General features: G+C 44.0%; 1 protein-coding gene across 1 annotated transcript; it reads left to right on the top strand.

Annotated features, from left to right (window-relative positions):
* Nucleotides 1–318: 318 nt before the first annotated feature.
* LOC103641973 (uncharacterized) lies at nt 319–22,189 on the top strand. Its single transcript, XM_035963271.1, is given in 9 exon segments — nt 319–451; nt 1,034–1,095; nt 1,191–1,411; nt 1,488–1,531; nt 1,534–1,597; nt 9,965–10,047; nt 10,304–10,520; nt 12,299–12,382; nt 21,823–22,189. Coding segments are annotated over 9 exon segments (984 nt in total). The 3' UTR covers nt 21,899–22,189.
* Nucleotides 22,190–27,086: the final 4,897 nt, after the last annotated feature.

Genomic DNA, 27,086 nt, shown 5'->3' with positions numbered 1-27,086 from the left:
ACTTTGACAAAGTTTATAGAAAAACAAACCAACATCAACAACCTTCATTTCTTAATCTTATATAGAAGTTGCAGTATTTTAGTTTAATAGATGGACATGTTTTAAATTTTGAGGCATTGAAACAATTTGCATCATGAAGGCATTTGACTTAATGTTTCCAAGGTTCTGTGGCAGTGCGAGGCATTTTGGGAGGTGGTGAGCGCCTCGCTTGGCACCTTCATTTTCGTGATGATGCTATCCTTCAGGCTGCAGTGCCACACAAGTTCGTTTGGTGTAGGTGCTGCTTGATTTTTGGCGGTGCATGCCGGGTGTTCGACAATGTTTCTGAGGTTTTGTGGCAGTGTGAGGCATTTTGGGAGGGACATCATCATGCCCAACTTGAAGTCGTCCGTGACCACAACAGCGAGCGCGGTGGAGTACATGGATGAAGTATTGAAGGTGTTGCCGCTAGGTAGTACCTTCTTCCCACCCATGACACTACCTCGTAGACAACACAAGTCTAGATGAGATCAGGCTCGCAAGTATGACCTACCTGTTGCCATTTTTTGTTAATCTTTTAAACTGAAGCAAAAGTTTTCCCCGTGAGATTTTTCCCCTGGTTGTGTCGCGATTAGGCGTAATGGATGCCTCTTTTGCTGCTCGCATGTGCTTGTTTTTTTTCCCGTGTGTAGCAACCTTTGCTTAGCATTCATAAGAAAATGTTGTCGTCCCCATATTTGGATAGATAAATGGATCTAATTAAATATCACGTGCCTATCATAATGTTCGCGTTGCTAGCAGATTTAAAGGGGGGTAGTGGGGAAACACCATTTTCCGTTGGTCAAGCAATTAACTCGCCTGAGTTAGTGTGAGCCATTGCTTGCTTTACTGCCACAAGAGGGGTCTTGTTGCAGTTATGCAGCTATCTGATTTGTATGCCTTTTCTTGTCCGGAGATTAAGTCGATCTGACCGGTGCATTCCCATCCCCACCATCTGGTGAGTCCTTTTATTTGTTCTTCTGTAAAAATTTAAAAATGTCTCTTTGTTTTACAGGTGAGGCCAAGAATGAGGATTCACGAACACTGCAATTCAATTATGGTTCATTCAAACATAAGGCATTGGATAAATTCTTAACTAAAAAGGTTCCTAAAAATCGTTTGACTTCAAATACTAAACTAACACAATGTTGCTCTATTGTAGGGATTTTTGAAGCACTAACTGCATTCCCCTTCTCCCCTTCTCCCTTCCTGCTGTGCGAAGCCGTGCCCCAAACCCTCTACCATCTTATTTCAGTCCCCACTCTCTACCATCTTCCAGGAAAAAAACACTAGCAATCTTACATGAGTTCCAAGTTTTGCAGGTCGTTGCTGTTTGTGAATGTGGTTTGGATTATGACAGACTTCAGTTCTGTCCGACAGATATGCAAAAAAAGTATAGAATCTTGTTCTCCTATGCACACAAATTGGCATTTAATCTATTCATTTCTGAGTGATTTATTTTGTATTAGGTACTTTGAGAAACAATTTGAGTTGGCTGAAGCAGTAAAGCTGCCCATTTTCTTCACATGTGTGCTGCTGGTGAAGACTTCTATGAAATCATGACACAAAATTTGCACAGGTAGCATATAATTTGTATTCCGTAGGTGGTGTTCCTCAATGATGCCCTGCTGGATACACTCTTGTTTTTAATGAAACAGTTGAAAGTACACTGGCCGTAGGAGTTACCTATGTTTCAATTCACTTGTTATGTTGAAAGCTCTCTTGTGAGTTTTGGTGTTTGGATGACAACTCAATTAAAGGACTAACAAGTGTACTAAGTGTTGAACAGGTGCTTAAGGTAAAGCCTACAGGGTTCAACACAAGTGAACAAGTGTGATGGTCCAAGGACTAGATGATGATAGATAATGGGCATCACAAGTAAGATGGACATTGCAAAAGTGATACTCGGGTGCATAGCTCGGAGACAACTGATCAAGCCAAGGACGGAGGCAAGAAGAAGCTTCGAGGTACCAAGTGCATGGGAGAAGGTCAAGAGGGCTAAGGAACCCAAAGCCAAGGGTGAAGAAGAAGGCTTGCAAAGTTAAGGGTGATCGAGTTGAGAACAGCTACGGCACATCAAGGATCACTATATAAGGACGTGACTTACAACCAATGAGGCAACAACTACAGTTATGTGGTGTAAGTCATAAGGCTCAAGATCAAGCTCTAAGAAGGAGATCAAGGTCACTAGAAGGAGAACAAGTGTCAAAATCAGAACTGGAAGCAGCCCAAAAGAGTTAAGTTCTCCTTAATCTTTAGTTTGGGTTGTTCCTATGTTTGGAGATGTTCTATGTGACCTTTGCAGGATGTTGGAGCCAAGAAATGACAATCTAGATCAAGTCAAGCCAACTTGATGATTTATGAGTCCAACATCAAAGCTCAAGCATGTGAAATGCTATAGATGTAATAATTAAGAGAAGGTATGTTTCTAGACTTAGTACATTGGTTTTAGTGTACTAATATACTTGTCTAAGTGTTAAAAACAGAAAGAAGAAGAAAAGGAAAGAGGTGCAAAAGGCTTGGCTATGTACAGCCAAGACTCTGCTCAGTCTGGGTGCACCGGACTGTCCGGTGGTGCACCGGACAGTGTCCGGTGCGCCAGGCTAGCTCGAGCGAACTGGCCGCTCTCGGGAATTCACCGGTGACGTACGGCTATAATTCACCGGACTGTCCGGTGTGCACCGGACTGTCCGGTGAGCCAACGGTCGGCCGGGCCAACGGTCGGCCGCGCGATCTGCGCGGGACACGTGGCTGAGCCAACGGCTAGATGGAGGCACCAGACATGTCCGATGCGCCAACGGCTCCAAGACTGCCAACAGTCGGCTTCCCCATAGAAGGAAAGAAATCGGGCACCGGACAGTGTCCGGTGTGCACCGGACTGTCCGATGCGCCACCCGACAGAAGGCAAGATTTGCCTTCCTGGATTGCTTTCAACGGCTCCTAGGCTCCTTGTGCCTATAAAAGGGACCCCTAGGCGCCTCAAGCAATACACAAGCGCAGCCAACAAGTGTAGACATCACTCGAATCAATTCTCGCTCTCCCTCTTGTGTGTAACTCTATAGTTTGTGTAGAAGGCACAACTATAAGCCTTTAGAGAGAGGAGAAGTGCTGCTAAGAGCTAGAGCAAGGTCTTGAGCGTATCGTTACTCTGCCAAGGTGCTGCCGAGAAGTCTGTAAGCAGCCACAGTGTTGTTGTAACCCAACTCAATAGTGAAAGGCTCTATCTGTCATACTGACAGATCTGAGCAAACGGGTGAAGGAGTTGAAATAGACTCCAAGCCCAGGTGTGGCTAACTCCAACGAGGACTAGGCAAGCATTTCAGGCTTGGCCGAACCTCGGGATAAATCCTTGCGTCTGTGTGCTCTGTTCTGTATTGTATCCTGACTCTCTATCTTACTCGTCTTTATATCTGCACTTCAATACTTATCTGTGGTATAAGCTTTATTTGAAGTGCAGGACATTTTGAGACAGGATCTTCCATTCCGCTGCAACCTACTCGAAGGGTCTTCTCATTCCACTGCGTGCTAAGTCTTCGAGTAGAGTAAGATTTTAAGTTTTAAAGTGATAAGTTTTTATTCGCCTATTCACCCCCCCTCTAGGCGACATCCAGATCTTGTTCCTAGGTCAAAGGGAACTATCAATTGGTATCAAAGCTAGGCCTCTCCAGAGTGGGCTTAGCCGTCCGGAGACGACGATGTCGTCACAAGAGGTAACTGTAGAACTTCTTTTAGGCGATGGTTCTAATTACAAATCTTGGTCTATCTCTATTTACAAAGCTTTCATGAATGTTGATTCTGATTTGAGACAGATCTTTAGTAGAAGTATTTTTCCCTCTGATCTTGGTAAAAATCCTTCTAATGAAGAACTAAGATGTTTATGTCTCAATCACCTTGCTTGCAACATCTTAGTTGACTCCCTTTCTAGAAATGCTTATTTTGCCATCATGAGCAGTGTTAGTGATCTATTTGTTGATGCTCATGATGTATGGAATAGGATTAAAGAAAAATATTCTGTGACAAACTGTGATGCTCCTACTCCCTGTATTACTTGTGTTGCTAACCATTCAGAGGGAGAAGAACAAGAACGATGGCACCCAAACAATGAATCCACCTCGTCGACAGGTTCGTTCTCCACTAGTGATAAATGTTTTATTGCTAACAATGACGGTGGAGACGAAAGCCACAATGAGGAGGAATATGAGGATGATAGCAAGGATGAATCTTCATCATCACAAGGTACATTTTCCTATATTGCTTCCACTGACATTAATGACAGGGAAAATGAGACCGATGATGTGGAAGAAGAGGAGATTCGTCGTTTCTACAACCATCTCGACAAAGCGGACAAAGCTCTCTTGGTTAAGTTATTGAGAAGAAACAAGGAACAAGGCAAGACACTTCTCAGGCTAGAGGAGACTCTCATCAAAACCAACGACAGCCTGGTGAAGATGACCAAAGAACATGAGGAGCTAAAGTACTCTCATGGGAATTTGGTCCAACGGTATGAATCGATTTTAATTGAGCAAAGAAATAATCATGATGTATTATCTAATGCTGCTCAACTTAAAATTGAAGATTCTATGCTTAGGAATCAAGTAGAATTGTTAAGTCATGATAACCTTGCTCTTACAGAAAAATATGACTTATTGTCTTGTTATCATGATGATCTCTTGGATAGACATATCATGCTTGAAGTTGCTCATGAGGTCGTAATTACGAACTTAAGTTCATGTGAACTTCATTCTTGCATAAGTACACATTTAGATAATTCATCACCATGTGCTAACCCCTGTTGTTCAAAAGAAAGCCAATGTTTGAATAAGCATCAAGCTGCAGGGTCACAAAAGAAATTGTGTGGGAACAAGAAGCAAAGACAACTGAGGAGAAGACACATTGCTCAACTCCTCAAGATATCCACGGGCGCGTGGTGAAGAAGCTTGAGAAAGGAAAAACTGCAGCAAGTGTCAAGCTCAATAAGAAAAATGTTCCTAAAGATGAAGAAATCAACATGAGCTTGGAAAAAGGTAAAAATTCAATTAATCATGTTGTTTGCACTGATCATCTCTCCATGTCATTCAAGTACAAAAAGGGAAAAGGAAAAAGGAGGTGCTTCAAGTGCAAGAAGTTAGGCCACCTCATCGCGTCTTGTCCGTACAAAGACAAGAATGAAGGGACAAGGAGTTGTTTTGGATGCAACAATAAGGACCACACGATCACTTCATGTCCGGTCATGAAGAATCAAGGATGTGCATCCTCCAAGGTGACCCTCACCAAGGAAAATAACAACCAACAAGCGTCATGTCAGGTTGAGCGACGCTTCTGCTACAAGTGTGGTGAGCAGGGTTATCTATCCAAGGTATGTAATAAAGGTAAGGTTCCTAAGCAAGTAAATTTGTCTCAATCTTATTCGCTTAGGAGACCCAAATCATACACTTATGCTAGATCTATAACGAGATCACCTAGAACTAGCACAAAGACAATTTGGGTACCAAAGGCACATTTAGATGATCATTATGGACCCATCCCGAGATGGGTACCAAACTGTGCTAACTAGACCATGCAGGTGCCTTGAGATGGACTGGAGACCATGGGAGAGCTTAAGACGGTTATCCAAAACTCTATGCTTAAGTTGTTAATTGTTTTGGTGTTTATTAACCCAAGGTTGAATTATTGTGAAACACTAATCCCATGTTCATCTCAAGTGAAATAAGGTGTATAGGTCCTGAATCATTATTGGTGAATCAAGTAAAGGACTTTGATGAGAATCTACAACTTGCTCTCCAAAGGATGGTACCCGTGCATTCTAAGTACATAATTGCAATTTAGTATTGCTCTTAAGTTGGCTTGTTGTGCTACCTGTCTTTGGAGTAGTTATGCTTTATGATTGCCTGTGTTAAATGAATCATAATGATGTTTGCTTAATCATGACTGGTGCTATATAGGATATATCTTTTGAATCATTCATGGGTAGCTCTTTCATTTGTTATATCGACAACGATTAACTCTCTTGGTGTATATGGATAAACCTGTAACTTTTTGTAAGTCATGCTATGTGCAATTATGACATTTTGTTCAGTCCATGTTCACATGATTACCCTAGTTTGGTACTGTGTGAATTTCAAATCCATGTCGTGCCCTTTTGAGCTATGAGGTGCATGAGCAAAAGGAGCCCTGAATTGGTGATAACAAGTGCTCTCATAAAGGCAAAGGTATGGAAAATGGAACTGTGCAATTTTATTGAATATCTTGAAGTTCCATTGATAGTGATCATAGCTGTGTTCTTGCATTTCATTGGTAGCATCGTGGCTTAGGAGACTTATGCCTTAAAATGATGTTTCTTTTGATGTACCTAAAGAATCTTCTTAACTATGATGTGCTTAGACATGATCATGTTGTTTTTCAATTAGTATATGTGATGTAATGATAGTTAAGTATGAAGCATGTCTAAGTTGCGTGTAAATGTTATACTTCCTGTGAGTATTCAATTGGCTTAGGTGCCACTGAGGCATGCATTGTTGTATTTAGTAAACCTTTCATTTAGCCTTCAATTGGTGTTAAGTGGCTTTTCTTTTGATATTCAAATTAGCATCTTTGTGTGATGAAAGTGATAGAGTATGCCTTGACCAAGGTATGTGGTGATCCCCTCTAGTTCTAAGGAAGCTAGAATGTGCAAAGTGCAAGTCATTCAAATACTTGATGCACAACTTGAGGGGGAGCACACATAACTTGTGTCTTTTGAGACTAACTGTTTCTTGAGCAATCTTGTATAGTCTCTAGGTGGAAAAGAGAAGATGTGCAAGAAATGGAGCAATCAGGACTTGGGTACCTCTGTAAGTCAAGAAATTGGTATCTCAAGTCATGAGTAAGTGCATATTTTTAGATTGCTCATGCTCTATAATATCCGGTGATAATAGATGCTTATTCTTAAATATCATGGAGCTATGATAATAAATGAACTTTGAAATTTATATCTTTCAATTGGTAGCCGTGATAGTCTGCTTCAATTGACATCTTTTGATAATCATTAGAATAGAAGTTTCTTCATGTGCCCAATACTATAACTTGTTCTAAGTTTGGTGTCTTAGCAACAAGAAAAAGTTAGAAGAAAGAATCAGGCACAAGTGTGGAGAAGCTCTCGATAGATTAAATACTTTCAAGATGGGAAGTACACTACAACATGGTAAAGGTACAAAAGGAAGTATTAATCTTTTTACATATATGTATCTTACCTAAATGTTGATAGTGCATATGTTCAATAAGTAAGAGGGAGTTTTGATAGTTGTTTTTCCTCCTTAACACCCTGTTGTCCCTTGACATCATCCTATGTTCTTGCTTGAGTATGGTTTTTTGGTGTTTGATGTCAAAGGGGGAGAATTTGTGTATTAAAGCTTATCTCAACCTGAGAGGAAAGCTTATCCTAAGGGGTGATGGTTTAGTTTAAGCTTTGCTAGTGTGTTATTCATATGTCATATGCTTCCTGCAGTATTATATGTGTTGCATCATATGGACTAGTGTTTCTGCTGCGATAAATTAACTGGCTTCTATAGTGTAATAGATAGTCATGTGGTTAATGGTGCTTTAAGACTAAATGTGCTTTAAGATTGCTTTAAATTGGTATCTTAATCTAAATTGGTATCTTAATGGTGAATAGTGGTAGGTTGATATTCCTGTTATATATCCACTAATTTGAATGGTGTTTAAACTCTGATTATGTGCATTTGTGTGTTATAGCATCATGGTTTGATTCTTGACACAATGCATCCTAAAAAGTGCTAAGGTGTAGAAATGTTTCGAATTGCCTAAGTATGTGCAAATTGGCGTCTGAGGTCAAGATTATGTTTTTGAAGTAAGCACATATTTAGGGGGAGCATTCTATAAACTTAGAATTCAAACTTTGTGCTTCAAATCTTATTCTTATGTAAGCTTTAATTGTGTTGCCATCAATCACCAAAAAGGGGGAGATTGAAAGCTCTCTTGTGAGTTTTGGTGTTTGGATGACAACTCAATTAAAGGACTAACAAGTGTACTAAGTGTTGAACAGGTGCTTAAGGTAAAGCCTACAGGGTTCAACACAAGTGAACAAGTGTGATGGTCCAAGGACTAGATGATGATAGATAATGGGCATCACAAGTAAGATGGACATTGCAAAAGTGATACTCGGGTGCATAGCTCGGAGATAATTGATCAAGCCAAGGACGGAGGCAAGAAGAAGCTTCGAGGTACCAAGTGCATGGGAGAAGGTCAAGAGGGCTGAGGAACCCAAAGCCAAGGGTGAAGAAGAAGGCTTGCAAAGTCAAGGGTGATCGAGTTGAGAACAACTACGGCACATCAAGGATCACTATATAAGGACGTGACTTACAACCAATGAGGCAACAACTACAGTTATGTGGTGTAAGTCATAAGGCTCAAGATCAAGCTCTAAGAAGGAGATCAAGGTCACTAGAAGGAGAACAAGTGTCAAAATCAGAACTGGAAGCAGCCCAAAAGAGTTAAGTTCTCCTTAATCTTTAGTTTGGGTTGTTCCTATGTTTGGAGATGTTCTATGTGACCTTTGCAGGATGTTGGAGCCAAGAAATGACAATCTAGATCAAGTCAAGCCAACTTGATGATTTATGAGTCCAACATCAAAGCTCAAGCATGTGAAATGCTATAGATGTAATAATTAAGAGAAGGTATGTTTCTAGACTTAGTACATTGGTTTTAGTGTACTAATATAGTTGTCTAAGTGTTAGAAACAGAAAGAAGAAGAAAAGGAAATAGGTGCAAAAGGCTTGGCTATGTACAGCCAAGACTCTGCTCAGTCTGGGTGCACCGGACTGTTCGGTGGCTCACGGGACAGTGTCCGGTGGTGCACCGGACAGTGTCCGGTGCGCCAGGCTGGCTCGAGCGAACTGGCCGCTCTCGGGAATTCACCGGCGACGTACGGCTATAATTCACCGGACTGTCCGGTGTGCACCGGACTGTCCGGTGAGCCAACGGTCGGCCGGGCCAACGGTCGGTCGCGCGATCTGCGCGGGACACGTGGCTGAGCCAACGGCTAGATGGAGGCACCGGACATGTCCGATGCGCCAACGGCTCCAAGACTGCCAACGGTCGGCTTCCCCATAGAAGGAAAGAAATCGGGCACCGGACTGTCCGGTGCGCCACCCGACAGAAGGCAAGATTTGCCTTCCTGGATTGCTTCCAACGGCTCCTAGGCTCCTTGTGCCTATAAAAGGGACCCCTAGGCGCCTCAAGCAATACACAAGCGCAGCCAACAAGTGTAGACATCACTCGAATCAATTCTCGCTCTCCCTCTTGTGTGTAACTCTATAGTTTGTGTAGAAGGCACAGCTATAAGCCTTTAGAGAGAGGAGAAGTGCTGCTAAGAGCTAGAGCAAGGTCTTGAGCGTATCGTTACTCTGCCGAGGTGCTGCCGAGAAGTCTGTAAGCAGCCACAGTGTTGTTGTAACCCAACTCAATAGTGAAAGGCTCTATCTGTCATACTGACAGATCTGAGCAAACGGAGGAAGGAGTTGAAATAGACTCCAAGCCCAGGTGTGGCTAACTCCAACGAGGACTAGGCAAGCATTTCAGGCTTGGCCGAACCTCGGGATAAATCCTTGCGTCTGTGTGCTCTGTTCTGTATTGTATCCTGACTCTCTGTCTTACTCGTCTTTATATCTGCACTTCAATACTTATCTGTGGTATAAGCTTTATTTGAAGTGCAGGACATTTTGAGACAGGATCTTCCATTCCGCTGCAACCTACTCGAAGGGTCTTCTCATTCCACTGCATGCTAAGTCTTCGAGTAGAGTAAGATTTTAAGTTTTAAAGTGATAAGTTTTTATTCGCCTATTCACCCCCCCTCTAGGCGACATCCAGATCCTGTTCCCGGGTCAAAGGGAACTATCATATGTTTTATAACTATTCCTTGATCTTTGTGTATGTTTTTTCTCTTTGGCAGATTCCCTGGTGGGGTTACACATTCCTTCACTGACTCAACAGAAGATCAGGATAGGCTACTTTCTTTTGAGAAGATGTTTATCGGTAAAATCTCTTTACCTAGCAATAAAAATCTACATCTCTTGCAACATGATAAACTTCAGAGTAAAGATAGTCAATTGACCACCCTTTAGGTAGTTGTAACAAGCTATTCCGAATTCTGTTGTAATTCCTCTTTGTGATTCAGTTCTGTGTTGAAAATTTCCATTTGGATATTGATAACTGAAACAACTGTAAAATTTGATACTCTGTTATTCTTTGTCTCCCAGTCGGGTCAAATGATTGTGCATCGTGGTTGCAGGTGTTAATGGTTCCTCTCTGAAAACTAACCGAAATCTTGAGGTTCTACGAGGCATTCCTGTCGAGAGGTTGATGATGGAAACATATTCTCCATATTGTGACATAATAAATACTCATGCTGGAAGCCAGTATGTAAAATCTGTCTGGCCATCCAAGAAGAAAGAAAAGTATGAGCCAGATTCAACAGTAAAAGGTCGCAATGAGCCTTGTTTAGTCAGGTACGTTGCAACAGTTTGCCATCAATTCTTAGGTTTTCTTGCTCGGTATAGACTGGTTGCTGAGTTTTTAAATATGACCATTGTTTTCCAGTGTAGAGAATATTTGCTTATCATTTAAGTACTCCATTCTTTTATGCATGTGCTTGTTTTTTCCCGCGTGTGGCAACCTTTTCTTAGCATTCATAAGAAAATGTTGTCGTCCCCCGTATTTGGATAGATAAATGGATCTAATTAAATATCTCGTGCCTATCAAAATGTTCACGTTGCTAGCAGATTTAAAAGGGATAGTGGGGAAACACCATTTTCCGTTGGTCAAGCAATTAACTCGCCTAAGTTAGTGTGAGCCATTGCTTGCAACTTTACTGCCACACGGGGGGTCTTGTTGCAGTTATGCAGTTGTCTGATTTGTATGCCTTTTCTTGTCCGGAGAATAAGCCGATCTGTCCGGTGCATTCCCATCCCCACCATCTGGTGAGTCCTTTTATTTGTTCTTCTGTAAAAATTTAAAAATGTCTCTTTGTTTTACATGTGAGGCCAGGAATGAGGATTCACGAACACTGTAATTCAATTATGGTTCATTCAAACATAAGGCATTGGATAAATCCTTAACTAAAAAGGTTCCTAAAAATCGTTTGACTTCAAATACTAAACTAACACAATGTTGCTCTATTGTAGGGATTTTTGAAGCACTGACTGCATTCCCCTTTCTCCCTTCCTGCTGTGCGAAGCCGTGCCCCAAACCCTCTACCATCTTATTTCAGTCCCCACTCTCTACCATCCTCCAGGGAAAAAACACTAGCAATCTTACATGAATTCCAAGTTTTGCATGTCATTGCTGTTGGTGAATGTGGTTTGGATTATGACAGACTTCAGTTCTGTCCGGCAGATATGCAAAAGAAGTATACAATCTTGTTCTCCTATGCACACAAATTGGCATTTAATCTATTCATTTTTGAGTGATTTATTTTGTATTAGGTACTTTGAGAAACAATTTGAGTTGGCTGAAGCAGTAAAACTGCCCATGTTTCTTCACATGCGTGCTGTTGGTGAAGACTTATGTGAAATCATGACACAGAATTTGCACAGGTAGCATATAATCTGTATTCCGTAGGTGGTGTTCCTCAATGATGCCCTGCTGGATACACTCTTGTTTTTAATGAAACAGTTGAAAGTACACTGTCGTAGGAGTTACCTCTGTTTCAATTCACCTGTTATGTTTTATAACTATTCCTTGATCTCTGTGTCTGTTTTTCTCTTTGGCAGATTCCCTGGTGGGGTTACACATTCCTTCACTGACTCCGCAGAAGATCGGGATAGGCTACTTTCTTTTGAGAAGATGTTTATCGGTAAAATCTCTTCACCTAGCAATAAAAATCTGCATCTCTTGCAACATGATGATCAATGCTCAACAACATTGATCAGGGTAGAAATACAAATTTCCAGTGTAGAGAATATTTGTTGCTCATTTAAGTACTCTATTCTTTTACATGCTTTCTCTGTAGAAGCATCCAAGTAATCCAACCTTAACTCATGCCCTTCTCTATAGAGAGACTAAACAAGAAACTTGTCTTTTACATGGAAATTTGTATTTCTACCCTGATCAATGTTGTTGAGCATTGATCATTGACTTTTGTGCTTCATTAGCCTTATTCCCTAAGTCATGATTGTTCTATTGTTATTACTGGGAGCTGAACTCGTCAGACTTATCTGTTACTCAAATTTTTATTCTCACATGAATGTTGCCCCCAGAAAATTTGACTTGGAGCTATCAGTTTCAGGCAAGTTCTTGAGGTAGTGGCTAGAAGCAAAGAAATTTCTGACATAGAAGGCCTGAGTAGAACTCTGTACCACAACACATGCAGGTAAGATAACTTCGTACCAACCTTAGAATTTTTGAAAGTCGCCTAGAGGGGGGGGTGAATAGGGCGAAACTGAAATTTACAAATATAAACACAACTTCAAGCCGGGTTAGCGTTAGTAATAAAGAAATGAGTCCGCGAGAGAGGGCGCAAAACAAATCCCAAGCCAATAAGCAAGTGAGACACGGAGATTTGTTTTACCGAGGTTCGGTTCTTGCAAACCTACTCCCCGTTGAGGAGGCCACAAAGGCCGGGTCTCTTTCAACCCTTCCCTCTCTCAAACGATCCCTCGGACCGAGTGAGCTTTCTCTTCTTAATCACTTGGAACACAAAGTTCCCACAAGGACCACCACAAGTTTGGTGTCTCTTGCCTCAATTACAAGTGAATTTGATCGCAATGAAAGAATCAAGAAAGCACGATTGAAAAAAGCCAAGCGACAAGAGCGACAAACAACACACGGATCCCTTTCTCTCTCAAGCCACTAATCACTAATGATCTCTTTTCTCAATTGTGAAACTTGGAGAGATGGAGGCTTTGAATGTGTCTTGGAATGGATTGCTAGCTCTTGTATTGAATGTTGAAGGTTGGAATGCTTGGATGGAGTGAATGGAGGTGGTTGGGGTTGTATTTATAGCCACCAACCACTTCCTAGCCGTTGGGCCATTCTGCTGAGCGCGGACGGTCCGCCCTCCTGGTGCGGACGGTCCGCCCCTGTAGATCAACGGCTGAAAAAGCAACGGTCAGCAGTAACGGCTATATTGCATTTAATGCGTCGTCAGATGTCAGACAGAGCCAGTCGCGGACGGTCCGCCCGCCTGGTCCGGACGGTCCGCGAGGCCGCTATAATTCATTTCTCCGAACCCGTTACCTTCGGGTTTTTCGGTTTCTCGCCTACCGGACGGTCCGCGCCAGAGGCCGGACGGTCCGCGCAAGGGCTCGGACGGTCTTTGCTTTTCCTCCGGACAGTCCATAGCACAGACTTGGATTTTTGCATTGGTTCTGGCCGAGTGATATCCTCGTGTCGCGGACGGTCCGCCGCAAGGGTCCGGACGGTCCGCGCTTGGCCTGTTTTTCCAAAAAGCTTTTCTTGTCCGGAATAATCTACGGTATTCCGGACAGTCGATTTAGTATAGTTATAGATGAACCTTTGGCACCTGTGTAACATATAATCTAGAGCAAACTAGTTAGTCCAATTGTTTGTGTTGGGCGATTCAACCACCAAAATTAATTAGGGACTAGGTGTAAGCCTAATTCCCTTTCAATCTCCCCCTTTTTGGTGATTGATGCCAACACAAACCAAAGCAAATATGGAAGTGCATAATTGAACTAGTTTGCATAATGTACGAGCAAAGGTTGCTTGGAATTGAGCCAATATAAATACTTACAAGATATGCATGGATTGTTTCTTACTTATAACATTTTGGGCCACGCTTGCACCACATGTTTTGTTTTTGCAAACTCTTTTGTAAATACTTTTCAAAATTCTTTTGCAAATAGTCAAAGGCAAATGAATAAGATTTTGAGAAGCATTCTCAAGATTTGAAATTTTCTCCCCCTGTTTCAAATGCTTTTCCTTTAACTAAACAAAACTCCCCCTAAATGAGATCCTCCTCTTAGTGTTCAAGAGGGTTTTGATATATCATTTTGAAATACTCTCCCCCTTTTGAACACAATAGGATACCAATTGAAAATTCAACACTTAAGATTTTGAAATTGGTGGTGGTGCGGTCCTTTGCTTTGGGCTCTTACTCTCTCCCCCTTTGGCATGAATCGCCAAAAACGGAGTCATTAGAGCCCTTGAAGTGCTATCTTCCTCTTTGGTCATAAATAAATGAGTTAAGATTATACCAAAGAAGAAGTCCTTTTGCTTGGTGCTCATGTTTTCTCCCCCTTAGAACGGAGAGTTGCTTGGAGCGACGGCGAAGGATGAGTTACGTAGTGGAAGCCTTTGTCTTTGCCGAAGACTCCAATTCCCTTTCAATACACCTATGACTTGGTTTGAAATAGACTTGAAAACACATTAGTCATAGCATAGGAAAGAGATATGATCAAAGGTATACAAATGAGCTATGAGTGCAAGTTAACAAAAGAAATTCCTAGAATCAAGAATATTTAGCTCATGCCTAAGTTTGTTAAAAGATTGTTCATCAAGAGGCTTGGTAAAGATATCGGCTAATTGATCTTTAGTGTTAATGTATGAAATCTCGATATCTCCCTTTTGTTGGTGATCCCTAAGAAAATGATACCGAATGGCTATGTGTTTAGTGCGGCTATGTTCGACGGGATTGTCGGCCATTTTGATTGCACTCTCATTATCACATAGCAAAGGGACTTTGGTTAATTTGTAACCGTAGTCCCGCAGGGTTTGCCTCATCCAAAGCAATTGCGCGCAACAATGACCTGCGGCAATGTACTCGGCTTCGGCGGTGGAAAGAGCGACGGAATTTTGCTTCTTTGAAGCCCAAGACACCAAGGATCTTCCCAAGAATTGGCAAGTCCCCGATGTGCTCTTTCTATTAATCTTACACCCTGCCCAATCGGCATCGGAATAACCAATTAAATCAAATGTGGATCCCCTAGGATACCAAAGCCCAAACTTAGGAGTATAAGCCAAATATCTCAAGATTCGTTTTACGGCCGTAAGGTGAGCTTCCTTAGGGTCGGCTTGGAATCTTGCACACATGCATACGGAAAGCATAATATCCGGTCGAGATGCACAAAGATAAAGTAATGAACCTATCATCGACCGGTATACCTTTTGATCCACGGACTTACCTCCCGTGTCGAGGTCGAGATGCCCATTAGTTCCCATGGGTGTCTTGATGGGCTTGGCATCCTTCATCCCAAACTTGGTTAGAATGTCTTGAGTGTACTTCGTTTGGCTGATGAAGGTGCCCTCTTGGAGTTGCTTTACTTGAAATCCTAGAAAATACTTCAACTCCCCCATCATTGACATCTCGAATTTCTGTGTCATGATCCTACTAAACTCTTCACATGTAGACTCGTTAGTAGACCCAAATATAATATCATCAACATAAATTTGGCATACAAACAAGTCATTTTCAAGAGTTTTAGTAAAGAGTGTAGGATCGGCCTTTCCGACTTTGAATCCATTTGCAATAAGAAAATCTCTAAGGCATTCATACCATGCTCTTGGGGCTTGCTTGAGCCCATAAAGCGCCTTAGAGAGCTTATAGACATGATTAGGATACTCACTGTCTTCAAAGCCGGGAGGTTGCTCAACGTAGACCTCTTCCTTGATTGGTCCATTGAGGAAGGCACTTTTCACGTCCATTTGATAAAGCTTAAAGCCATGGTAAGTAGCATAGGCCAATAATATTCGAATTGACTCAAGCCTAGCTACGGGTGCATAGGTTTCACCAAAATCCAAACCTTCGACTTGGGAGTATCCTTTCGCCACAAGTCGAGCTTTGTTCCTTGTCACCACACCATGCTCATCTTGCTTGTTGCGGAAGACCCATTTGGTTCCTACAACATTTTGGTTAGGACGTGGAACTAAATGCCATACCTCATTTCTAGTGAAGTTGTTGAGCTCCTCTTGCATCGCCACCACCCAATCCGAATCTTGGAGTGCTTCCTCTACCCTGTGTGGCTCAATAGAGGAAACAAAAGAGTAATGTTCACAAAAATGTGCAACACGAGATCTAGTGGTTACCCCCTTATGAATGTCGCCGAGGATGGTGTCGACGGGGTGATCTCGTTGGATTGCTTGGTGGACTCTTGGGTGTGGCGGTCTTTGTTCCTCATCCTCCTTATCTTCCTCATTTGCATCTCCCCCTTGATCATTGCCATCGTCTTGAGGTGGCTCATTTGCTTGATCTTCTACTTCATCAACTTGAGCCTCATCCTCATTTTGAGTTGGTGGAGATGCTTGCGTGGAGGAGGATGGTTGATCTTGTGCATTTGGAGGCTCTTCGGATTCCTTAGGACACACATCCCCAATGGACATGTTCCTTAGTGCGATGTATGGAGCTTCTTCTTCACCTATCTCATCAAGATCAACTTGCTCTACTTGAGAGCCATTAGTCTCATCAAACACAACGTCACATGAGACTTCAACTAGTCCAGTGGACTTGTTAAAGACCCTATATGCCCTTGTGTTTGAGTCATAACCAAGTAAAAAGCCTTCTACAGTTTTAGGAGCAAATTTAGATTTTCTACCTCTTTTAATAAGAATGAAGCATTTGCTACCAAAAACTCTAAAATATGAAATGTTGGGCTTTTTACCGGTTAGGAGTTCATATGATGTCTTCTTGAGGATTCGGTGAAGATATAACCGGTTGATGGCGTAGCAAGCGGTGTTGACCGCCTCCGCCCAAAACCGATCCGAAGTCTTGTATTCATCAAGCATGGTTCTCGCCATGTCCAATAGAGTTCTATTCTTCCTCTCCACTACACCATTTTGTTGTGGAGTGTAGGGAGAAGAGAACTCATGCTTGATGCCCTCCTCCTCAAGAAAGCCTTCAATTTGAGAGTTCTTGAACTCCGTCCCGTTGTCGCTTCTTATTTTCTTGATCCTTAAGGCGAACTCATTTTGAGCCCGTCTCAAGAATCCCTTTAAGGTCTCTTGGGTTTGAGATTTTTCCTGTAGAAAGAATACCCAAGTGAAGCGAGAATAATCATCCACAATAACTAGACAGTACTTACTCCCGCCGATGCTTATGTAAGCGATCGGGCCAAATAGATCCATGTGTAGGAGCTCCAGTGGCCTGTCGGTCGTCATTATGTTCTTATGTGGATGATGTGTGCCAACTTGCTTTCCTGCTTGGCATGCGCTACAAATCCTGTCTTTCTCAAAATGAACATTTGTTAGTCCTAAAATGTGTTCTCCCTTTAGAAGCTTGTGAAGATTCTTCATCCCAACATGGGCTAGTCGGCGGTGCCAGAGCCAACCCATGTTAGTCTTAGCAATTAAGCATGTGTCGAGTTCAGCTCTATCAAAATCTACTAAGTATAGCTGACCCTCTAACACACCCTTAAATGCTATTGAATCATCACTTCTTCTAAAGACAGTGACACCTATATCAGTAAAAAGACAGTTGTAGCCCATTTGACATAATTGTGAAACGGAAAGCAAATTGTAATCTAAAGAATCTACAAGAAAAACATTGGAAATAGAGTGGTCAGGAGATATAGCAATTTTACCAAGACCTTTGACCAAACCTTGATTTCCATCCCCGAATGTGATTGCTCGTTGGGGATCTTTGTTTTTCTCATATGAGGAGAACATCCTTTTCTCCCCGGTCATGTGGTTTGTGCACCCGCTATCGAGTATCCAACTTGAGCCACCGGATGCATAAACCTACAAAACAAATTTAGTTCTTGACTTTAGGTACCCAAACGGTTTTGGGTCCTTTGGCATTAGAAACAAGAACTTTGGGCACCCAAACACAAGTCTTTGATCCCTTGTGCTTGCCCCCAACAAACTTGGCAACGACCTTGCCGGATTTGTTAGTCAGAACATAAGAAGCATCAAAAGTTTTAAATGAAATGGCATGATCATTTGATGCATTAGGAATTTTCTTCTTAGGCAACTTAGCATGGGTTGGTTGCCTAGAACTAGATGTCTCACCCTTATACATAAAAGCATGATTAGGGCCAGAGTGAGACTTCCTAGAATGAATCTTCCTAATTTTGCTCTCAGGATAGCCGGCAGGGTATAAAATGTAACCCTCGTTATCCTGAGGCATGGGAGCTTTGCCCTTAACAAAGTTAGACAGGTTCTTAGGAGGGGCATTAAGTTTGACATTGTCCCTCCTTTGGAAACCAATGCCATCCTTGATGCCAGGGCGTCTCCCATTATAAAGCATGCTACGAGCAAATTTAAATTTCTCATTTTCTAAGTTGTGCTCGGCAATTTTAGCATCTAGTTTAGCTATATGATCATTTTGTTGCTTAATTAAAATCATGTGATCATGAATAGCATCAATATCAACATTTCTACATCTAGTACAAATAGATACATGCTCAACAATAGATGTAGAGGGTTTGCAAGATTTTAATTCTACAACCTTAGCATGCAGCATATCATTTTTAGTTCTAAGGTCAGAAATTGTAACATTGCAAACATCTAGTTCTTTAGCCTTAGTAATCAACTTTTCATTTTCTACTCTAAGGCTAGCAAGAGAAATGTTCAATTCTTCAATCCTAGCAAGCAAATCATCATTATTATCTCTAGGAGTGGAAATTGAAACATCACAAACATGAGAATCAACCTTAGCATTTAAAATAGCATTTTCATTCCTAAGGTTGTCAATTATTTCACGGCAAGTGCTTAGCTCACTAGATAATTTTTCACATTTTTCTACTTCTAGAGCATAAGCCTTTTTAACCTTGACATGTTTTTTGTTTTCTTTAATTAGACAATCCTCTTGGGAATCCAAAAGGTCGTCCTTTTCATGAATAGCACTAACTAATTCGTTTAACTTTTCTTTTTGAGCTATGTTAAGGTTGGCAAAAAGGGAACGCAAATTATCCTCCTCATCACTAGCATTATCATCACTAGAAGATTCATATTTAGTGGAGGAGTTGGATTTAACCTTCTTCTTTTTGCCGTCCTTTGCCATGAGGCACTTGTGGCCGACGTTGGGGAAGAGGAGTCCCTTGGTGACGGCGATGTTGGCGGCGTCCTCGTCGTCGGAGGAGTCGCTTGAGCTTTCGTCGGAATCCCATTCTCGACAAACATGGGCATCGCCGCCCTTCTTCTTGTAGTACCTTTTCTTCTCCTTTCTTCTCCCCTTCTTGTCGTCGCCTCGGTCACTGTCACTAGATATAGGACATTTAGCAATAAAATGACCGGGCTTACCACACTTGTAGCAAACCTTCTTGGAGCGGGACTTGTAATCTTTCCCCCTCCTTTGTTTGAGGATTTGGCGGAAGCTCTTGATGACGAGCGCCATTTCCTCATTGTCGAGCTTGGAGGCGTCGATTGGTTGTCGACTTGGTGTAGCCTCCTCCTTCTTCTCCTCCGTTGCCTTGAATGCAACGGGTTGGGCTTCGGATGAGTCGCCAAGCTCGTTGATTTTCCTCGAGCCTTCTATCATGCACTCAAAACTTACAAAATGCCCGATAACTTCCTCGGGGGTCATTTTAGTATATCTAGGATTACCACGAATCAATTGAACTTGAGTGGGATTAAGAAAAATGAGAGATCTTAAGATAACATTTACCACTTCGTGATCGTCCCACTTCTTGCTCCCGAGGTTGCGCACTTGGTTCACCAAAGTCTTGAGCCGGTTGTACATGTGTTGCGGCTCCTCTCCTTTGTGAAGCCGGAACCGACCGAGCTCCCCCTCGATCGTTTCCCGCTTGGTGATCTTGGTGAGCTCGTCTCCCTCGTGCGCGGTTTTGAGTACATCCCAAATCTCCTTGGCCCTCTTCAACCCTTGTACTTTGTTATACTCCTCTTTGCTTAAAGAGGCGAGGAGTATCGTCGTTGCTTGAGAGTTGAAGTGCTCGATTTGGGCTACCTCATCCTCATCATAATTCTCATCCCCTATTGATGGTACCTGTACACCAAACTCAACAACATCCCATATACCTTTGTGGAGCGAGATTAGATGAAATTGCATTAAATCGCTCCACCTAGCGTAATCTTCACCATCAAAAGTTGGTGGTTTGCCTAATGGGACGGAAAGTAAAGGTGTATGTTTGGAAATGCGAGGGTAGCGTAGGGGAATCTTACTATACTTCTTGCGCTCTTGGCGCTTAGAAGTGACGGAGGGCGCATCGGAGTCGGAGGTCGATGTTGATGAAGTGTCGGTCTCGTAGTAGACCACCTTCCTCATCCTCTTGTGCTTGTCGCCTTTCCGATGCGGCTTGTGGGAAGAAGATTTTTCCTTCTTCTCTTTGTGGTGAGAGGAAGATTTCTTCTCCTTCCCTTTGTTGGAGGAGCTCTTCTTCTTCTCCCTCCTTTTGGTGCGGGATTCTTCCGATGAAGTGCTCCCGTAGCTTGTAGTGGGCTTTTCGCCGGTCTCCATCTCCTTCTTGGCGTGATCTCCCGACATCACTTCGAGCGATTAGGCTATAATGAAGCACCGTGTTCTGATACCAATTGAAAGTCGCCTAGAGGGGGGGGTGAATAGGGCGAAACTGAAATTTACAAATATAAACACAACTTCAAGCCGGGTTAGCGTTAGTAATAAAGAAATGAGTCCGCGAGAGAGGGCGCAAAACAAATCCCAAGCCAATAAGCAAGTGAGACACGGAGATTTGTTTTACCGAGGTTCGGTTCTTGCAAACCTACTCCCCGTTGAGGAGGCCACAAAGGCCGGGTCTCTTTCAACCCTTCCCTCTCTCAAACGATCCCTCGGACCGAGTGAGCTTTCTCTTCTTAATCACTTGGAACACAAAGTTCCCACAAGGACCACCACAAGTTTGGTGTCTCTTGCCTCAATTACAAGTGAATTTGATCGCAATGAAAGAATCAAGAAAGCACGATTGAAAAAAGCCAAGCGACAAGAGCGACAAACAACACACGGATCCCTTTCTCTCTCAAGCCACTAATCACTAATGATCTCTTTTCTCAATTGTGAAACTTGGAGAGATGGAGGCTTTGAATGTGTCTTGGAATGGATTGCTAGCTCTTGTATTGAATGTTGAAGGTTGGAATGCTTGGATGGAGTGAATGGAGGTGGTTGGGGTTGTATTTATAGCCACCAACCACTTCCTAGCCGTTGGGCCATTCTGCTGAGCGCGGACGGTCCGCCCTCCTGGTGCGGACGGTCCGCCCCTGTAGATCAACGGCTGAAAAAGCAACGGTCAGCAGTAACGGCTATATTGCATTTAATGCGTCGTCAGATGTCAGACAGAGCCAGTCGCGGACGGTCCGCCCGCCTGGTCCGGACGGTCCGCGAGGCCGCTATAATTCATTTCTCCGAACCCGTTACCTTCGGGTTTTTCGGTTTCTCGCCTACCGGACGGTCCGCGCCAGAGGCCGGACGGTCCGCGCAAGGGCTCGGACGGTCTTTGCTTTTCCTCCGGACAGTCCATAGCACAGACTTGGATTTTTGCATTGGTTCTGGCCGAGTGATATCCTCGTGTCGCGGACGGTCCGCCGCAAGGGTCCGGACGGTCCGCGCTTGGCCTGTTTTTCCAAAAAGCTTTTCTTGTCCGGAATAATCTACGGTATTCCGGACAGTCGATTTAGTATAGTTATAGATGAACCTTTGGCACCTGTGTAACATATAATCTAGAGCAAACTAGTTAGTCCAATTGTTTGTGTTGGGCGATTCAACCACCAAAATTAATTAGGGACTAGGTGTAAGCCTAATTCCCTTTCAATTTTCCACTGGTTATCAGTAACTAGAAACAACCCATGTCATAATCATGTTGCTTATTTGTAGCTCCAGCTCTGCGGTGTTCGATAAGTCATCTTTTAATCAATGTGAATACGTGATTAATGGATCGACCAATCTTGCAGGCTCTTCTTTCCTCAGGATCTTGACGCGTCTGCTAATGCGCAGCTTGAGAGTGGTACTGCCGTCCAGGATTGCTGATGTCAGAGTGATTTTTTAAAAAAATGTTTCCTTTTGGTTGGCGTTTGGTTTCGTACAACTTCCAATATGCCTATGAAATGTTTTTGGTCTTATAATTTTCCCTCGCTGCCAATTTTGCCATGTTTCATGAGCCTGATGACATGTCAGGCAAGTCCTGACTATGTACAAGTACCCTACTGAGACTATGTCGTAAAATCATTTAGGGCTGAGCATGTACAAGTACAGTTTGATGGCTATGTTGTTCACTACAATCAAACAACAACTAAGCTCTATATCTATATTTTATACAAATTTTTAAATCTCGTGGCAACGCACGGACATGTACCTAGTAGTAATTTATGGCACCTTAGCATACAACCAAACATGTCCAACAACCGACAACAAGGATGTCAAAGACTCGTCATGTATCTTCAAGCCTAAGGTATGTTGGGTTGACCTCTTTAATTAGGTCAGTTTTATATTTATTCAAAACATACTTAAAGGGTAGAGAAAACCTAGGATATCATAAAAAATCTATTTATGGACTAAAAGAAGTGCCTAGACTATGATATCTTAAATTTGACAAGACAATTATTTTTTTGGGTTTAAGAAAAAACATAGGACAAATGCATTATACAAAGTTTAAGAATGTGAAAATCATATTCCTTATGTTATGTGTGGATGATATCTTGTTGGCAAGCAGTGATAAGGATCTGCTGTTACAAACTATGATTTTTTTGTTCCCATATTTTAACATGAAGGAACTTAGAGAGACATCTTATGTTTTAGGAATTGAGATTCACCAAGTCAAAAAGAAAAGAGGTATTAGATTTATCGCAAAAGGCATACATATAAAATGTCCTTAAAAAGTTTAGTATGCATGCGTGTAACTATACACATGCTCCAAAGGTTAAGGACAATAAGTTGGGGAGTCATCAATGTCCTAGAAACCAATTTGAGATTGATTGAATGGAATTGATTTCATACGATTCAGTTGTCGAAAGTATAATGTGTGATGAAATACGTACTCACCATAATTTAGCATTTATGACCGGGATGCTTGACATATTTTATAATTATTGTTATTTTCTATTGTGTTATTGTTTAGCATATAATATACTTTAAATATGGATTTATTTTTTTATTTTTTGTAAACTTTTTGAATAGAACAAGTCGGTCAACGTGACAAAAAAATCAAACGAATTGTAATTTGGAACGTATCTATCTAGAGAAGAGCGAAGTGACCTGAGCGAAGTGACCATCCAATAGTAGACAACGGGCCGGGAACAGCGACGTGCAGCAGTGAATAGTGATGCAGAGAAACAACTGGGCCGGGGTCCTGTGTGCGCATGTGAAGGAAACTCATGTTGTGCATAGTATAGTGATGCAGATATGCCGAAAGGTACCGCCCAGGCGCCAAGGCCGCCCGTGTCATCCTGCTACTCTGCGAGAGCGGAGAGCCCAGCCCACCATCTCGTAAACAGTTTGACGTATAGGGGCTCGTCATCGCAGCGCAGCACTGCCGATAGGGAATCTACTATTGGATGGTCGATGTTCAAACGGCCCGTCCATCACGGTCTTCAGTGACCGGGTCCGGCATATATAACGTGCTGTCCAGACCATGCAAAAATAGAGTTTTTCTTGTATGACCATCGATTCATGTACCATGCATGCCAGTTTTGATAGAAGTCAACTTTCGATTTTAGCAAATGAAGAAACGTGCTGTTTGGTTTAGGACTCCGTGATTGTAAGCGACAACGCCTTCAGATGATGGGACGCCTTCAGACAGAGACGAATCCATAACGACGAACAAGAGGAGGGGCGTCGACGAGGACCAGAAGCCGGCCAAGTTAGGACTCAGCTAGGACACCATCTCTCAGTTCCTAAAGCTCCACTTCCACTCGATAAGAGATCTATGAGCATCTCCTCCATCTCTCGACTGCTTGTAACCCTACTATAAGTTTAATCACCAATGGTGCATGTAACGCAAGTCACCAATAACTGGATGTTGGAACGTTCTGACTGAACTAATATAAATCTCGTGCTCTCCGTGCACACTTGTCGGCGTTTCGAGACCGGGGGGTCCCTGAGCCGACGAGTGAGTGTGCCGCGTGCCCCAGCCCAGATGGGTCGAGCGCGTGGGCGAGCGCGAAGGGGGGAAGCGAGGCGGCCGGAGACGGGCGTGAGAGAGGTGGAAATCCCGCGGCCTTCGTGTTCGTCCCGCGCCCAGGTCGGGTGCGCTTGCAGTAGGGGGTTACAAGCGTCCACGCGGGTGAGGGAAGCGAGCGGCCCCAAGAGAGCGCCTGCCCCGTACTCGTCCCCGCGCGGCCAACCTTCTCTAAGAAGGCCCTGGTCCTTCCTTTTATAGGCGTAAGGAGAGGATCCAGGTGTACAATGGGGGTGTAGCAGAGTGCTACGTGTCTAGCGGAGGGAGAGCTAGCGCCCTAAGTACATGCCAATGTGGCAGCCGGAGAGATCTTGGCACCCAGCTGGCGTGATGTCGTGGCTGTCGGAGGAGCAACGGAGCCTGGTGGAGGGACAGCTGTCGGAGCGGTTGAATCCTTGCTGACGTCCCCCTGCTTCCGTAAGGGAGCTGAGAGCCACCGTCGTCACAGGGCTAGCGGGGCGCCATCATTGTCTATCTGGCGGAGCTGGCCAGATGGGACACCGGTCTTGTTCTCTGCGGCCCGAGTCGGCTCGGGGTAGGGTGATGATGGCGCTTCCTGTTGACGTGGCGGGCCTGTGCCCTAGGTCGGGCGACGTGGTGGCTCCTCCGAAGCCGAGGTCGAGTCTGTCTTCCGTGGCCGAGGCCGAGCCCGAGCTCCTGGGTCGGGCGAGGCGAAGGTCGTTCGGCAGAGGCCAGGGCGGAGTCCGAGCCCTGGGGTCGGGCGAAGCGGAGTTCGTCGTCTTCTAGGGCTTAGCCCAAGTCCGAGCCCTGGGTCGGGCGGAGCGGAGTTCGCCGTCTTCCGGGGCTTAGCCCGAGTCCGAGCCCTGGGTCGGGTGGAGCGGAGTTCGCCGTCTTCCGGGGCTTAGCCCGAGTCCAAGCCCTGGGTCGGGCGGAGCGGAGTTCGCCGTCTTCCGGGGCTTAGCCCGAGTCCGAGCCCTGGGTCGGGCGGAGCGGAGTTCGCCGTCTTCCGGGGCTTAGCCCGAGTCTGAGCCCTGGGTCGGGCGGAGCGGAGTTCGCCGTCTTCCGGGGCTTAGCCCGAGTCCGAGCCCTGGGTCGGGCGGAGCGGAGTTCGCCGTCTTCCGGGGCTTAGCCCGAGTCCGAGCCCTGGGTCGGGCGGAGCGGAGTTTCTTATGGCGCCTTTGGCAGGGCCTTCGCGTTAAATGCTCCTGCAACTTGGTCGGTTGGTGCGACGATTTAGTCAGGGTTGCTTCTTAGCGAAGGCAAGGCCTCGGGCGAGCCGGAGATGTGTCCGCCGTTAAAAAGGGGGGCCTCGGGCGAGACGGAAACCCCTCGGGGTCGGCTGCCCTTGCCCGAGGCTAGGCTCGGGCGAGGCGTGATCGAGTCGCTCGTACGGACTGATCCCTGACTTAATCGCACCCATCAGGCCTCTGCAGCTTTATGCTGATGGGGGTTACCAGCTGAGAATTAGGCGTCTTGAGAGTACCCCTAATTATGGTCCCCGACAGTAGCCCCCGAGCCTCGAAGGGAGTGTTAGCACTCGCTTGGAGGCTTTCGTCGCACTTTTTTGCAAGGGGACCAGTGATAGTCGCCTAGAGGGGGGGTGAATAGGGCGAAACTGAAATTCCAAAAATAATCACAACTACAAGCCGGGTTAGCGTTAGAAATATAAACGAGTCCGGAGAGAGGGAGCAAAACAAATCGCAAGCAAATGAAGAGTGTGACACGCGGATTTGTTTTACCGAGGTTCGGTTCTTGCAAACCTACTCCCCGTTGAGGAGGCCACAAAGGCCGGGTCTCTTTCAACCCTTCCCTCTCTCAAACGGTCCCTTGGACCGAGTGAGCTTCTCTTCTCAAATCACTTGGGAATCAAACTTCCCGCAAGGGCCACCACACAATTGGTGCCTCTTGCCTCAATTACAAGTGAGTGTTTGATCACAAGAAAGAATCAAGAAAGAAGGAAGCAATCCAAGCGCAAGAGCTCGAAAGAACACAAGCAAATCTCTCTCTCTAGTCACTAGGGCGTTGTGTGGAATATGGAGAGGATTTGATCTCTTTGGTGTGTCTAGAATTGAATGCTAGAGCTCTTGTAGTAGTTGGGAAGTGGAAAACTTGGATGCAATGAATGGTGGGGTGGTTGGGGTATTTATAGCCCCAACCACAAAAAGTGGCCGTTGGGAGGCTGTCTGTTCGATGGCGCACCAGACAGTCCGGTGCCCCCTGCCACGTCATCAATGCCGTTGGATTATGACCGTTGGAGCTTCTGACTTGTGGGCCCGCCTTGGTGTCCGGTGAATTATAGCGGACTAGCCGTTGGAGTTTCCCGAAGCTGACGAGTTCCTGAGGCCGACCTCCCTTGGCGCACCGGACACTGTCCGGTGTACACCGGACAGTCCGGTGAATTATAGCCGAGTCGCCTCTGGAAATTCCCGAAGGTGGCGAGTTTGAGTCTGAGTTCCCCTGGTGCACCGGACATGTCCGGTGGCACACCGGACAGTCCGGTGCGCCAGGCCAGGGGTGCCTTCGGTTGCCCCTTTGCTCCTTTGTTGAATCCAAAACTTGGTCTTTTTATTGGCTGAGTGTGAACCTTTTACACCTGTATAATCTATACACTTGGGCAAACTAGTTAGTCCAAAGATTTGTGTTGGGCAATTCAACCACCAAAATTATATAGGAACTAGGTGTAAGCCTAATTCCCTTTCAATCTCCCCCTTTTTGGTGATTGATGCCAACACAAACCAAAGCAAATATAGAAGTGCATAATTGAACTAGTTTACATAATGTAAGTGTAAAGGTTGCTTGGAATTGAGCCAATATAACTACTTACAAGATATGCATGGATTGTTTCTTTCTTATTTAACATTTTGGACCACGCTTGCACCACATGTTTTGTTTTTACAAACTCTTTTGTAAATCCTTTTCAAAGTTCTTTTGCAAATGGTCAAAGGTAAATGAATAGGATTTTGCAAAGCATTTTCAAGATTTGAAATTTTCTCCCCCTGTTTCAAATGCTTTTCCTTTGACTAAACAAAACTCCCCCTAAAGGAGATCCTCCTCTTAGTGTTCAAGAGGGTTTTGATATAT

This window comes from Zea mays, chromosome 10 (assembly GCF_902167145.1).
Source record: "Zea mays cultivar B73 chromosome 10, Zm-B73-REFERENCE-NAM-5.0, whole genome shotgun sequence".
Classification (NCBI taxonomy): domain Eukaryota; kingdom Viridiplantae; phylum Streptophyta; class Magnoliopsida; order Poales; family Poaceae; genus Zea; species Zea mays.
Note: the sequence above shows the minus strand (reverse complement) of the source record. Positions and strands in the feature narration are given on the sequence as shown.